Source organism: Chinchilla lanigera, unplaced genomic scaffold, assembly GCF_000276665.1.
Source record: "Chinchilla lanigera isolate Chin_1 unplaced genomic scaffold, ChiLan1.0 scaffold00009, whole genome shotgun sequence".
Classification (NCBI taxonomy): domain Eukaryota; kingdom Metazoa; phylum Chordata; class Mammalia; order Rodentia; family Chinchillidae; genus Chinchilla; species Chinchilla lanigera.
In genome coordinates this window covers 3817502-3833091 of record NW_004955410.1, presented here as the reverse complement: position 1 = coordinate 3833091, position 15590 = coordinate 3817502, and the positions used below count along the sequence as shown (strand labels likewise).

The 15590-nt window shown below is 37.0% G+C and overlaps 1 protein-coding gene across 4 annotated transcripts in view; it reads right to left on the bottom strand.

Moving 5' to 3' along the window:
* The window catches only part of Cacna2d1 (calcium channel, voltage-dependent, alpha 2/delta subunit 1), a 419185-nt gene that overhangs the window by 130491 nt on the left and 273104 nt on the right, over positions 1–15590 (bottom strand). For all 4 annotated transcript variants that reach the window (XM_013510508.1, XM_013510509.1, XM_005377191.2 and 1 more), the window contains exon 6: positions 10880–11009. In XM_013510508.1, coding sequence (XP_013365962.1) covers positions 10880–11009 — 130 coding nt within the window. The remainder of the gene's footprint in view (positions 1–10879; positions 11010–15590) is intronic.

Here is a 15590-nt window from a genome sequence, read left to right as displayed (position 1 = left end):
GCCTAACAAAAGCCGAGTCAGATGCATTGCTGGAGTGATCCTCGGAGCCCGGGCCTAGGGAGGGGGCACCATGCCTCCTTCCATAAAGGCAGGAAAGAGGCTGGCCATCCAGACCTCTTCAAAGGCTGAGGAGAGATGACTGTCAACAGCACGACTTCCCACCGGGTGACAAGCAGCCCCAATACCTTCTTTCATCCATAGTTCCTAATATAACTTACTGTACTAATGGAATACACAGTACATGAGTGCTAGCTAATCAGTTTTTATATTATTGAATTCTTAGTACATTTAATTAAATTTGTCAAATACTTGAAACTATGAATTCTGAAACAGAAATATTCTGTAAAGGCAGACTACATTTTAATAATTTAAAAGTCCTCCAAGTTAAGACAGTAATTTTGTACTCAAATTTCAGAGGCATGGTCTGTTCATTAAAATATCAAAATCTAGTTCAAAATCAACGATTCAATTTCATATTCACAGGCTGTGTATGATACTGTAATAGCCAGGCCTAATGAAAACATACTATGGCGTGAAAAATCTCTGAAGTACTGCACATGTGCGGCAAGAGCAAGGCTATGGGTTTGAGCCCCAACACCACTACAAAGAAGACTTGGGATACGAGACGGACAGCATGCTCAACTCAGTGGCGACAGAACTGTGCTTAGCACCCTTGCACCTCTAGGCTCAGTCACGGCATATTCCTAAGGATTCAAGTGCATGTGTGGTTGTAACTCAATTCTTTTAATTAAATAAATTCTGTGCTGTAATTCCATTCGTTGTTGTCATTCACTAAAAGGCTGATATTTTAGTGAGTGAATAAAGAAGTGAATATATTTGTCCTGAGTTCTATGTTAAGAACATGCAGGAGACAGCACTGCCCTTGGGCTAAGTCCAAAGTAATTCAGAGGTGTGTTTGCTTATGAAAATGAAACCTGCGCTGAGTTTTGTGTTCACAGTCATCTGAGAGTATGCAGCCACTTTGTGCACAGTTTCTTCTAATCTTCATTGTGGTTCTCTGAGGTGGCTGCTCTCACAGTGTTCTTATAAATGGCAGTTTGGGCAGAGCATCTTTGCTAATGGGCTATTTGGCTAAATATTCACAGGACAACTCTCATTTTCTTTCTACAATAAAATGTTTATTTTCTGCCCCTTAATGTTTGATTGTAGGAAATGTTCTGGGCTGTCAAAGGCTCACAGGGCACTGCACCATTCACACTGTTTCTCAGATTTTGGCTTCGGGAAGTTTTTCATGAAATTCAAAAACAACTTACAGGGGGCTGGGGACTTAGCTCAGTGGCAAAAGCGCCTGCCTGGCAAGTGCAAGGTCGTGAGTTCGGTTCCCGGTACCGGAGAAAAACCAAAAAAAAAAAAAAAAAAAACAACTCACAACAGTCTTTTGAGAGTAGTGAGAACTTGACAGTAAACAGTACATTTGGACCCTATAAGAAGAGATGACAGTGGAGATTTAGAAAATGAGCTCTGGTGGATACGAAGTACAAACTGGAATAAATTTAAAAATTGGATTAATGAAAACTGAAACATATAAATGAAATCCTGCCCTAAGTTGATTATATACAATACACTGTTTTTGAAAACTATAAATGCTGTTCATTCAGTTATTCCATCAGAACCTTAAAGGGAGCTCCTATTTCTTGAAACTTTTTTGGAAGTCATTATTTGGAATTGTATTTTAAATCAATTAACAAATACTTTGCCTTTCTGAAATTATTTTAATTTTTAAACAACTATCACTTTTCTAATTAAGGATAATAAAAATGTTTGGATGTTTAAGTTTTCTGCTTAAAAAACCAGGAAGAAGTAATTTCATATTTAAAAATTTACGCTTTAGTTTCAGTACAAGGACTGCTTACCATGACTAGCAAATAAAAAGGGGAAATCAATTTTATCCGTTAACTCTTCTTCGTAAACCAGGAAAACATTGTATATAGAATGAAAAATCATTGAAATCAATTTTTCTTGTGGTGTGTGTGCGTGCGCACGTTGTTCTGAGCTCTGGAGGACAGCTTAAAACTGAAGGAGCTGTGAATTAAATTATCCTGAAATGAGAATGTTCTTCACTAAGTCAAAGAAGCCCTGGGATCCATAAACTGAAGACGAGGTAGAGCAGCCATTTTAAGGATAAAGAATACCAGACTTACGCAAAATTGCTTTGTTTCTGGTGGAAGTCCTTGTGCCAGCCATCACCTGTGTGACCCTGCTCGGGACTTCTGCTTTCTTTTGCAAAGGGCTGGTCTGGCAAGGTATTTCCATGTGGCCAGTGGTGAATACCAGAGAGGAAACAACATCTGGTGTTCAGGGAACTGTAGCAGAGTGACGGGAGCTTTCTTCAGGAGTGGCCAGAGCCGCGGCCCTCGTGCCCCAACTCAGGGCTTCCACTTGCTCCCATTTACAGGGGGTGTGTGCGAAGAAAATTTGTATGTAGGACTGAGACAGGATTTGCAAAGCTTCTGCTACTAAATTATGACGCGCCACAACTCACATAGTTTGTTAAAGCTCATGTATTAAAGGATGGGCGTGTAGCTCAACTTTAAATTAAAAGTTGTCCATAACTGGGCTTAATCTAATGACAAGATGGACTAAATGCCATGTGATTACTTACGAAATTTAAAGCCTCCTACTTTAAATATTGGATCTTTTCATCTTAAGGCAAAATAATCATGAAATCTTTACTCAATTTAAATCTTCTTTTCACCGAACTTCAGAAATACTTAAAGATGTCTTCTCATCTCTAGAGAGAACTCCCAGGAAGATTTTATCCGTGAAGCAAAATGCCAGATGATTAAAAAAAATTTTCCTTTCCAATTCCAGATCTCTGTCTTCTCTCCAGTTGTCAGTCCCCTTGTACCGAGCTGTGAACAGCACTGTCAGTCTGCTTTGGAAGCGATTCTAATTCAAGATTTCCTGATCTCTCTTCTTCCACCTTTGAAGGGTCTGTCACTTGCTATCCCCATCATAAGAGCTAGCGAAGAAAGCTTCTGATTTCCAGAGCTCAAATTACAGAAGCGCCGAATTGTGTACACACCCTTTTCCCTTCCTCCCCTCTGCATTCCCTTTTAATTTATTTTTAGGAACAAAGGAAGCGAATTTTTCTTCATATACCTCACTGAACAGGAATAAAAATACAGCACAACTAGGCATGTTACAATTCCCTGACTATTCCTGTTCAAAATAATTCACAGAATATTTTTTAGAACATTGTACCAAGCAAACTATGAAAAACAAATGCCAATTAAGGAAATTTAGTAAACACATGATACAGTATTGAGCCTCCTCTGAAGAAAGGCTGCTGAGAAGCATCAGTTCTAACTGGTGTTTTGGGAGAATCTGTAACATGGACTGACCTGTGCACGGACAGCAGTGGGATCAGGAGCACCCCAGGGATGTTGCTATCCCTCCCGGGTGGGAAATACAGCTGCCCTAGCGAGCTGGGCTGTGTATGTTGACGCACACTCTTACGCTTTTCTAAGAACTCTTCATTCACTGAACCCTCTTTGCTCCTTCTGTTTCTGTTTTTGTGTTTTGGGTGCTTAACTTGTTTTTTGGTATTTAGGTTCAACCCAACTCACTGAGCTTAAAGTTCAGATTCTGAATTAAAACACAGGAGAAGAAAGGATGGGCGTGTAGCTCAATGGTAAAGTGCTCGCCTGATGCCAGCTGGGACCTGGCTTTGGTCCCCAACACCACATACACACAAAAACAAGAAGTGTAAATGAGTGAGAAGGGGGTCTCGCAAATATGAATTTCACAGCCAAATATTTCTAAACGATATAATGCACTTTGAAGTCTGAAACACCAGCTTAACATTTTTACAGCTTGTTTGTATCTGCTCTTCTAAGACTATAGCAATTTTTCTGTACAAATAAATTTGAATCCCACCAGAAATTCATTTCTCACAGTTCTGGGGATGAAACTACAAGATAAAGCACTGATGGCAAAGTTTCTGGTGAGAGCTCCCCTCTTGATTTATTGATGGTGACTTTGCCTCAGCGTGCACCCCATCTGCATGTGCACGCTCCTCCTATGTGTAAGGCCACTGTCCCCATCAGATAAGGACTCCACCCTCCTGACATCGTTCAAACAAAATCACTTCTAAATGTCTCTGTCTCCAAATACATTTACATCAGGGGTTAGAAATTCAACAAATACCTTTTTGGAGAGAAACATAATGCAGTCCAAATTAATTTGCAACACTGATAATACTCTTATTACTAAGTGGTCTACTATTCTATAACCCTAAATGGATTAAAATACCAGTGTCTGTGATCAGTAGCATACTTTATGTCACTTGGGAATGTATATGGTCAACATTTTCCTATTAGAAAAAGAATACAATAGTGCTATCTCTGAGCATGCATGTGTTACAGAAGCAGCAATGGAGAAAAAAAAAGTGCCAAATTTATCTCAGAAGAAGAATTGCTTCTCTTTGGACCAGACTTATTAACTATGATCAAATCGCCCTAGCCTAAAATCTATGCTTTGAACCTCTGAGTCTTTTATGATGTTCTCACTATTTCCCTCCCTCTTCCTAATGAGCAGCAACACTAATTAGTTAAGTTAATCTCTTTATTACAATAGATGATCACCTTGTTACAGGATCCATTGTCATTGGTATGGGTGCCCTTTCCCACATTTAATCAGATTTCAGGTTGCACGATTCAGGATCAAGGCTTTTTCATTTAAGCAGCATTTTAATGAAAAGATAGAAAATCTCTTTTGTTAGTATTCGAACCTACATAAGGTTTTACTGACAGTTCTTTAAAGATATGTAACATTTTTAGCCATGTAACATAAAATTAAAGAAAGGAATGATGCACTCTCCATAGCTGAAATTTGCTGTTTTCTGCATCTTCTGATTAAATGAAAAAAATCAGTACACATAACACTTAAGAAGTCTGTATTATTTCCGGTGTCCAAAAAAAAAAAAAAAGCTGTATCACCAAAAACATTTCCTATGATGGAATTTGATCTAATTTCTAATAAATACCAGCCTAGAAAATTAGTGCTGGCACTTGCTGATGAGTTGCAGAGGTGAGCTTTTTCCAGGCCTGTCCATCCGAGCTCCAACTGCAGAGGAAATGCCCCTTCCCGGGGACGCCTCTGGGATACACAGAGATGGCTCACGTCAATCAGGTCACAGGAGATGAACAAGCGATTTTAGTAAAAACGAGTCACCAGCTTGAACAATCTAGACCAGTGTTAATAGTGAATCCAGTTAAAGTTTATTGTCTTGGAATTTTTTAATTGTCATAAAACTTAAATTTGGTATAGATGTAATATACTATTCCCTTGAATTGCAGTGAAAAGGTGTTCTTTCTATATGTATCTTATTTCGCCATTTGGGAATTTAAAGCTGGAAGCATTTTCTGTTGGACAGGTCACTTTCGCTGGTGATCAGCACTCCCGGCCACACCCCGGTGAGGAGCTGAACCTGTAATCCCATAATAGAGCCAGCACCGGCAGCCACTTTCTGAGGCTTGGGGTTCTGCTCCATGGATCTCTCACAGCTGAACCCTGGAGAGGGTAATGCACCCTTCATTTTGATCACAGGATTGCACACAATGTGTGGAATTCTGCAGCTCAATTTTTGCTTGTATTACTATAATTAGAATTACCAGGTATAAATAAACTTCAAAAAACACAAATCATCTTTAAAGAGTCTAACTGATTTAACATTTTAACTACATATTTGAGAAATAGATGAATTTATAATAAAGAAGTCAGTAATTTAAATGAACACAAATGTACATTATTTTTCAAAAGTACTCAAAAAAATCTCAATGTGCATTATACAGATTCCATATATAGGCTTTTGATCATTCCTGTGTCTGCTGTGAAAGAGTTCTATTCCTCTATTCCATATTTTCAAACTGACCACTGAAAATATGCAGGGAATAGATCAATTTCTTAATATCATTCTTATATGTAGTAGTCCTGCTAAACTATCTTAATTATGCAAAGTGTTTTAATGTCTTTCTTTAGAACTTTTAGGTAGGTTCAATTCTTGCACACTAATATCTATGACTTATCTCCATTGCTTGCTTATTACATTGTACCATAATGGTGTAGACAGTGGTTGACATCCTTGCATTATTTTTTATTTAAAAGAGGTTAACGCTAATACGAATGATATTAGCAATGGATTTCTTTTAAAATTATGAAAGTAACATCCTAATACACTGACAATTTTTGTTATAGGTAGTGGTATTTTGAACAGATTTTAGTTGGAAAATAGGAGTAATACTATCCAATGCTCAATCTGACTTAGTAGGTAGAATTTAATAATATTATTAGTGATCTAAAATACTCAAATGGTATGATAGACACTGTGAAATGATAGGAAACCACTCAAGAGTAAAGGGCAACTGGGATGTGGGAAAGGAGAAGGGAAAGAAGGAGAAATTTTCCTCCTATACGTATCCTGTATGTATATACAGGATAGTTAACATGGTTGTTCCTCTGTCTTCTATTTCTATGCTGAAAGAAATTGTCAATGAGTCTTTGGTTGACCAGTATTGCATGTCTATATCTGTCTTCATGAGAAGCCACTTTGAAGATATCAATATGTAATACAACAACCATTGTTAATTCCCTACCACTTTGTTTGTAACTCTGTATTGTCTGTACTGTTCTTGTGATGTTGTAAAATGTTGTATGTCTGTTAATGTTGTCCTCCTTTTATTTTTAAAATAAAAAAATTAAAATTAAAATAAAATACTCAAATGTTAGTTCAGTTATTTTGACATCATGCAGTGTTATATCAATACACCACTTGGTTTCCAAATGTTTTCACTTGGATTTTTCCATTATTTATAATGAGACTGGCTTATGCTTATCCTTCTTTTTTTCTTTTTTTGTGCTACAAGTTTTGATTTTTGTACAGGAAGTGATATAAATGTACCGACTTCTCATATTTCTTCTGTGTTATAGTACAATTTTAAAAAAATTGGAAGTATTTCTCTGAAAGTTTTATAGAAATTACTCAAAATAAATGGATATTTTTCTAAAATAATATGAAGGACTATGTACACATTTGTCAGCAAAGATTGGGCAAGCTGCTTTTTCCTAATTTAAACCCTAACAACCTTAAAAGGTGGTAGCTACATTGTTCAAGACTAATGTGCATTAAGATAAATTACAATGGAAGTATCAGTGACTATTAAGTTTACAAAAAGCAAGTGGTTTTAGTAAAGCAAATGATACTTCAAAAATATAATTCCTGAAATTCTCCCATCTTATGAAAATGAATATATGTTTGAGATCAAAATACGTTTAGTTTTATTTATTATTTCTAAAATGAGAATTATGTGTCCTTGCTTACATCATAGTAAGGGTAAGTGGAAGGACAAAATTATCTGATATCTGAAAGCCTGGACTCATTTCTTTAGTTTTTTCTATTAAGGAATATTTTTCTGGAACTATCAATACAGTATTATAAAATTTCTATTGAAAATGACTGCAGAATATTGTATGAAAACACTCTCTAAAATTACATCTGAAAATTTGCAACAATTAATAAAATTCTGTGAATAAAAGCAAACTACATGAGAATATTCAGTCCTTGTTTTCATTGAATTGTAGGATTATTTTCTACATTTGCAAACAGATAAATGAGACTTTTAATTTAAGCATGGTTCAGGTGTTCTCAAAATTAAAAGTAACATTAATGAAATTCCCCAAAATAGGAACTTTCAGATGGTGTTCCAATTAAATAGGTTATTCTGAAGCTTTAAATAGCTCACTGAGCAAAAATAATCACAGTTCAGTTCAAAAGATTTCAAAAGTAATCACCTTTGGGAAATCTGAACGCAAGATTTCTTCTGAGGGTGCAGCTACACATCTGTCCTCAAGAGCAAGCATGAGCTGATTTCTTCAGCTAAGCCTTCAATTAAATTACAGTTTCACATTCATTAAAGTCAGAAACCTAGAACAATCTTCTAAATCTGATCTGTCCCAATGCACTGCCTGAAGAACACCAGTAATTATAAAATTCTCCAGATCTTGTTGACATTTCTGATTTTACTTCTGCCATTTACGCCTGCAGCCCATAACGTGGGGTATGAATTTTAAAGGAGCACAGGCCACACAAGGTGAGAATCTCACTCATGAATATTCAGCAGAGAAAGATGCTAATATTAAGAAAAAACTGAAGCTACATAATCCAAAAGTAGAGCTTCTTTTTGTTATTTTAAAGTATACATATTTCAAATATAGCATCTAAAAGCATATGTTTAAATGTCTTTATTGGTTTTCAAAGTAACAGTTTTTATTCTTTACAACAATTTAAGTTATTCTCTACAAATGCTCACAAATCACTTTTTCTAAACTGGAAAGAAAAATATTTATACACACTCAAAACTCACATAGGATACTGAAAAAAAATGTGTATCCTATATAAAAAAATTTAATGTATTTTTAAAACATATTTGAATTTCCTTTATGTGTTGAATTTTATGTCTGTTGCAGTATAAAATACATTAAGACCTTAATGATGAATGTGGTTTGAACTAAGAGTAAGAGAGAAACACAATAAGATAAGGATTCTCCCAGAAGTACCTTACACCTCCTGAAGACAATTAAATAAACAATAATCTATGAATCTGCACAAAGAATGTATCTTGATCACCATTACTGCCTCCCTCCAAGGAACAAAGACGTGAGCAGGCAGGCTCACACCATCTTTGTCTCCATAATAGTGATTTTTGCTTTAAATTTACTTTCCATGCTGGTCTTCCGTGCACCTATACATATGTAAACCAATCTGCAGAGTATTGATGAAAACAGATTTTGTTTCAAGTTCTATCCAGTCAGTTTATTCCACTGTGAATGCCACAAACAGGTAATAATAGGGAATATTATTTGTTGATCAACTGAACAAAAAATAGGTGACAGAAAATTTGGAACTATGTATGTTAGAATGCAAACTTATTTTTAAAGATTGAGAAATATCACTACATAGTTTAGTGGTCTCTAAAGAGTTATCATAATAGTTACAAATATTGCAAACACCAAAATAATTAATGAAAGCTAACACAAAAATTAAAAAATTTTTCAAAAACTATATATCTTGATCTAAATCTCATGTGATCCCAGAAGGTACTCAGAAGTAATGGTGTGAGTTTAATTATAAAGAGGGTAAATTATGTTTTACATGTACACATGTTTGTTTCTGTTTTTTGTTTGTTTGCTTTGTCTTGGTACCAGGAACTGAACTCAGGACCTTGCGCTTGCCAGGCAGGCGTTGTGTTGCTGACCTATATCCCCAACCACACAAGTTTGTTTCTAATAGAGAAAAATTGCAATTTAAAAATCTTTACAAATCCATTGTCTGAAAATAGCATGTGCTTTTAATATAAGCAGAAACAGATGGGGTGTTGCTCAATGGTAGAGCGCTGGACTAGCATGTGTAAGGCGTGTGTTGAATGCCTAGCACTGACAGAGAGAAAGGACAGAGTGGCAGGGAGAGACAGAGAGAAACAGAGACAGGGAGAATAAAATGAATAGAATAACATAAAAGATGAAATTTGTCATAAAAAGAATCATTTATGTATGTATGTATGTATGTATGTATTTTATTTTTTTGGTACTGGGAACTGAACTTATGACCTCCCACTTGCCAGGCAAGTGCTGTGCCGCTGAAGTGTATCCCCAAACCTCATTCATGTACTTAAATGTTCTTTTTAAATAAACAATCTGAATGACACTGCAAATAAAAGCTAATTTATAAAGTCTATTTACTCGATTTTTTGCGCCTAAATAAACTTTCACTATAATATCAACCAACACAGACACTTCCTTTGAACATGGCAGTATTTAGAGAACTTAAATACATGAACTTATTTTATCTTCAGATGCTATTTCAGGTTAGTAATCTGAGCCCACTTTACAGATGAGAAAATGCTTGCCCAGAAAGTGAAAAAATTTGGTGAGAGAAATGTTAGTGGTAAAACTGAGATTTGAACTTTGGCTCCAGAACCAGGCCATCCTGGGTGTACTCTACAGGTTTGCTCTACAGCCTGTCCTGCTATGGTAAACAGAAGACACACAGTTTAAAAACGGACAGAACCACCTTTTCCCCCATGTTAGAAGGCAGAGTGCAGTGCATAGGAGGCACAGGGAGTGGGTCAGAGCAGGTCCAGCACCTGTCCAGCACCCTGAAATAGTGTCTGTCCTCCCAGGGAGATCTCCTCCACTGAGACGTCAGGGCAGTGCTTTTCCAGTTCTCAGGACCGGGTTTGTTCCTTCCTGCCAGGGCACATGCTTGTCTGGAGCTGACAAGATACTGGCAAGACGGACCTCTCTCCGCATCTAAGGCAGCCCATGACAGAGACGGGTGGGAAGAATGCAGTGTGGCTCTGCAGCGGACAGCCTGCACCCGGTGCCAGGCTGTGTGTTTGCGGAAGGTGAGCTGTGTGTGCGCAATGGATTGCTGCATTATGTCCACTTCTAAAGGACGTATCTGCTACCTACACACTTGTGCGTCACTGACATGGCTGGGGAAGGCAGAAGGATTCTCTAAACACAGGTTAGAAGGACATCTCCATTGATGCAGACCTTCCTACAAGTACTTAAGTCGTCAGGACGCATGAATCATGCACTGTTCACTATACCAAATTTATTTCTTTCACATCAACTAGAGTTTAACGTGGCTTTTTGTTCCCTCAACGCTAGGGATTGAACTCGGAGCTTCACACGTGCTAGGCAAATGCTGTACTGAGCTACACCCTATCCTCTCACAGACATATGAAGCACTTGTAAATAAAAGTGTCACATCTGCTCCTATTTTGGGTTTCAAAGCGGATATATATGACAGGCAGGAGCACAGTATCCCAGCAGTTGCTCACATCTTCTTACTTACAGCCCTCATAGATGTCGGTGGGAATGTGGACCGCTGCGTGCTGGTAGGATATTTGTCTTCCAAAATTAGCATCTTCAATGAAAACAGGTTTAATCCGCTGGCTGCCCGGCTCACTGTCATTCTTTTCAGTCTATAAGGAAAAGATAGGTAATACACCATTTTACAATTTATGTTTACTTAGACATTGTCACATGCAGGCTTTCATTTGCTAAACACATACTCCTCAAAAGAGTAGATCTACTTTTAAATAGAGAACCAAGATGGCAGTGGATACACAAATTTTCACTCTAGTAGCTGCATTCACGTTACATCCTCATATTATTCACATGAAAAACTGCTCTCCTTATTTCTTTAATGTTGGAATTACTTGGAAATCTCCTTGAGCTTTTCCAGCAACGCGTAGTAAGGTGTACACTTAAAGAACAGGGTAAATACCTTTAAATACAACCAAAATGAAATGTCCACCTGCAACAAATTTCACAACTTACGTTATTAAATCTACACTGAGCAGTTAAGGATAGTTTGACAACTAATAGTACACATGATATCACTAAGGATGCAAAGGTTGTCACGGAACTTCTCGCTTACTGTGTACCAATATCTGTTTTAAAAAAGAAGTTATATTAAGAAAAAAGAGACTTCTTGTAACTCTAAATACAATTAAATCCTAACATTAGCCAATTATTTCCTGAAGAAAGAAAAGAGATCTAACGAAGTGATTCAAGCAAGTGCCATAGAGTGTTAAAGATAAATTTCCCATCTACCGTAATTCTTCTTTTGATAAAATTCAGTCGAAATGTAGTTTCCTTAACGGAAATTTTTAAAAACTAAATTCAGATCTGCATTTTCAATTTCTTCACTCTGGAGAAAATTTTGTATATTCCAAAACCAATCTCCTCAAAACAAAGCAGAAAATCTCGCAACACTTGACCACGATTAATTACATAAAAGTCATGCAGAGAGGCACAGGACACAGGATAGAAAAAACCTGACGAGCAGAAAATGCCGTCGAGCTGCTGCTAAATACAGCATGAACACAAAGTCAACGGATCTGCAAAGATGCCAGTGTCCAATTTTCACCAAATATTAAAAATTTAAGGGAGCAGATAAAACATTAGCAGGCTCAAGTAGTTGAGAACACATACACGTATTTTTCTTGTGGAAAATTGAAACATTAGAAATTATCTGGACACAAATATGAGCAACCTAGCCATTTTAATGTTAGCAGCGTCTTCCAGAGCTCCAGGTACCACCCATTACTAGACAAGGAAATCAATTTACTAGGTCATGAGCAAATTACATTTTTAAATGAGACATTAACCACAGAAAATATGAGGATACATTCCACACAAAGGTAAGAGCATCTTGTGAGGTCTGTGCTTTGGGCAGGAATCCCTGTATGTGTGCAAGCATATGTAGATGTGTGGGGTTGGGTTATACAATTTGTCTTTGGCAAGTGTTTGAAAACATAATGTGAAAGCCACAAATATGTAACTGTGCTCCCATTGACAACTGAATTTGCCAAGTAACGAGAGTCTTGTTGAAGGACTAAAATTTGGCAAAACGCCCACATGCAAAATTCTCTAATCAAACACTGTTTTCTAGAACCGAAGGCAGGTGTATGCAGCACGAAAAAGAAGGCAAGAGGGCGAAAAGAAGGAGACGGCAGACAAAAAGAAACCGCAGAACAAGACAGTAATTTATCTAACAACATAACTCATCCGCCTCGGCTTCAGTGCTTCAGAAATGAAAGGATGGAAGCAACACCTGAGGTTCTTACTGTGGACTCGGCTGCGAATTTTAACACATTTTAAAATTCACACTGTCCTCTATTCCTGGGCCCCCCGACTTGAACAAGAGAAGAGCCCATTACAACAGACTACCTGCACTAGTAACAGGAACATAGGGCAAACTCCAACTAGTGAATGGATAATTACACGTCGCAGCACTAAGCACTCTAACTTGGTAAGAAGTCACCGCGAAACTGACACAGTGGTTTCTCAGAGTGCAGTCCCTGGAAAAGCATCACAGCACTCACTGCAGTTTGTTAGACTGCGGACCGAGTCGGTTAGAGGCAGATGAGCCCAATATTTGATATTTGAACATGGCTTCAGGGTGGCTCTGGTATAAACTAAAATTGGATGCCCACTACCGTATGGTTTCAACAGCGTGAATGAGATGTACGTGGTTATTTAGGAAAACGTAAGAAATTAGGACTGATTAGTAATAAGCATAATAATGGATACCTAAATGTAGTTAACTTCCCTGTGTAACAACACAGCTTGTTATTTGTGAATAGTAGAGGAAGGCTAATAGTAAAAGGGTGAATAACAACGTCAAAGGATGTTTGAAAAGAGTGGACTCTTGAGACATTCCTGGGCTCAGCTCCATCCTGAATTAAGCTGGGAAATGGTGCACCTTATAGACTCTATTAAAACACTAACAAAGCACATTAACGTGTTCAAGGCTGGCAGATACTCTACAGTAAAAACAAAAAAAGTGTTTAGCCCCATGTTTTCAAACTTATGTGATCCTAGAAACCCTTTATCTCTGTATAATACGTATTGGGAAACGCCTCAGTAAATCCTACGGAAGGCGGAGTGGAATGGTGAACGACAGAAAATCTGAGTTTGTGACAGTGACTGCTTCACGGGCTTCAGACTCCTGACCTGTGAAATACACGCTTTCTGATCTGCAGAGGGGCCCTACGGGAAGTATGTGGGGCGCCCCCTCCGGCACAACGGAGCACCTCTGCACAAAGCGCAGGGGTCCTTCACAATGACCTCTCAGCTGACTCTAAGGAGCTTTTCTAATTTAAATTACAACCAGAAAACTAAAGGACCCATGAAGCCATCTTCAGTTCTGAAAAACGTTAGCCCATTTCTACAACTTTACGAAACACATTATTTTAGACATCCTTCCCCCAAATCACATATGCACTTATTTGTAGCAAACTTCAAATATATGAAACACAGTATGATTACGTGACAGAAAACACACACACGAGCTAACGTTAGGAATATGCAGATACAAGCAAATATTTCACTTACCCAGGAAATATTTATTGGGAGAGAAGGAAGGATTCATCGATATTTTAAAGGTACCATTTAATATCTAAATTTGAAGGCACTGAATGTTCAAGAACAGCTGAATGACCACAGACTCTTTTGAAATGATTACACACTTTAAAGGTACATGTGAGGCAGAAAAGGAGAAGAGCAAAGACCTACTTACTTTGGGAGGACAGAGAGGGGAGGGGAGAAATGAACGGATGCACACAGGGCAAATGTTACCAGCCTTGTTGTGAGCTCGGGTTTTATTAATCTTTGTGCCTTCTTGTTTTTTTAAAAAATAAATAAGGACATATTATATTCATAATAGCAAATAATTCTCATTTTTATGTCTTAGATAATGCTGTTAAGTGTGCTTATCTAAGATGAAAATTACAGTACTCTGAATTTCTTCTGTATCTTTTCATACTTCAAATTTTGCTCATCTAAATATATTTTAGAGAGATTCTTACACGTTTAAGCTACCATATAAAGGGAGTTTTAGAAAAAACTTTAAAATAACAAGTTATTTCTCAATTTGTATAATCATGCACTGGTATTTGTATAAATGTGCAGTTGCTAAATCTATTACAGCAAAAATACTGCAGGTCTCCATGTTCTCCCTCTTTTAGTCTAGAGAAGTCCAAATAACTGCCTAAAAAGACTAGAATCTCTAAGTTCAAATCACTGTTTTTAACCTATTGAAATTATTATTGCTGATCCCATCATAACATGTCTGTACTTATCTTGATATGACAGAATATTGTTTAATTAAAGTGCAGTAAATATTAAACACGAAGTGAAGGACATTTTGGAGAAAAAAAACATTGTGTAATGTGTTAAACATCTTGAATTCTCCGCCTGAAATTAATACATTCATGTTTTTCCAATCATGTACAAGAAAAAACATATCTTTTCAATTTTTCAAAAAATATCCCTCCTGAAGTCCACAGCCCACCCTGTACAAATGCACACACAGCAGCTCTGCAAGCAGGCTGAGAACTATATTGAAACTCATTTGGTCAAATACACAAGAGTGACACGAGATGCACTTTTTCAGGCTGTTCTTCTCATATGATTTTAGTTATTAAATAATAGATTAGACAGGGCACAGACTAAGGTTGGAGTAGAAGCCTATCCAATTTTATAAGCAGTGCACATTAGCAATTAGATTTGGAGAGTCATAATAATTCTAGAACAGACACAAAAAGCTCTTGCATATGTATTTATGTCAAGGTAAACATCCTTATATTTGATGTTTATGAGAAAACAGTAATTTTAAATCTTTTTTAAGATACATAAACTATTTCTACTTACAGAGAATTGCAAAAATTAAAGATTTATGCTTAAGTGGCATTGAAAACTAGTTTAATCATTTCCTACGGCTCAGATTGAGTATGCTTGCTCTTGAATTTCACTTACAGTCATCCTCTGGCTGTTTATCTCCCCTTCTGTTACTTTTAGGTACCCAAAACTGAGAAAAAAAACCAGTTAATACTGAGTAAAAATGGTTCACTGAAGTCACCCACAGAACTATCATAATTGGCATTTCTATTCCACTAGTGAATGAGTTATACCATTGGGTTATTTTGTGATTAATCAAATTCTACAATGATCAGATGCTATATAGTTTGCACACAATTCTCTGGTATGCATTCTCC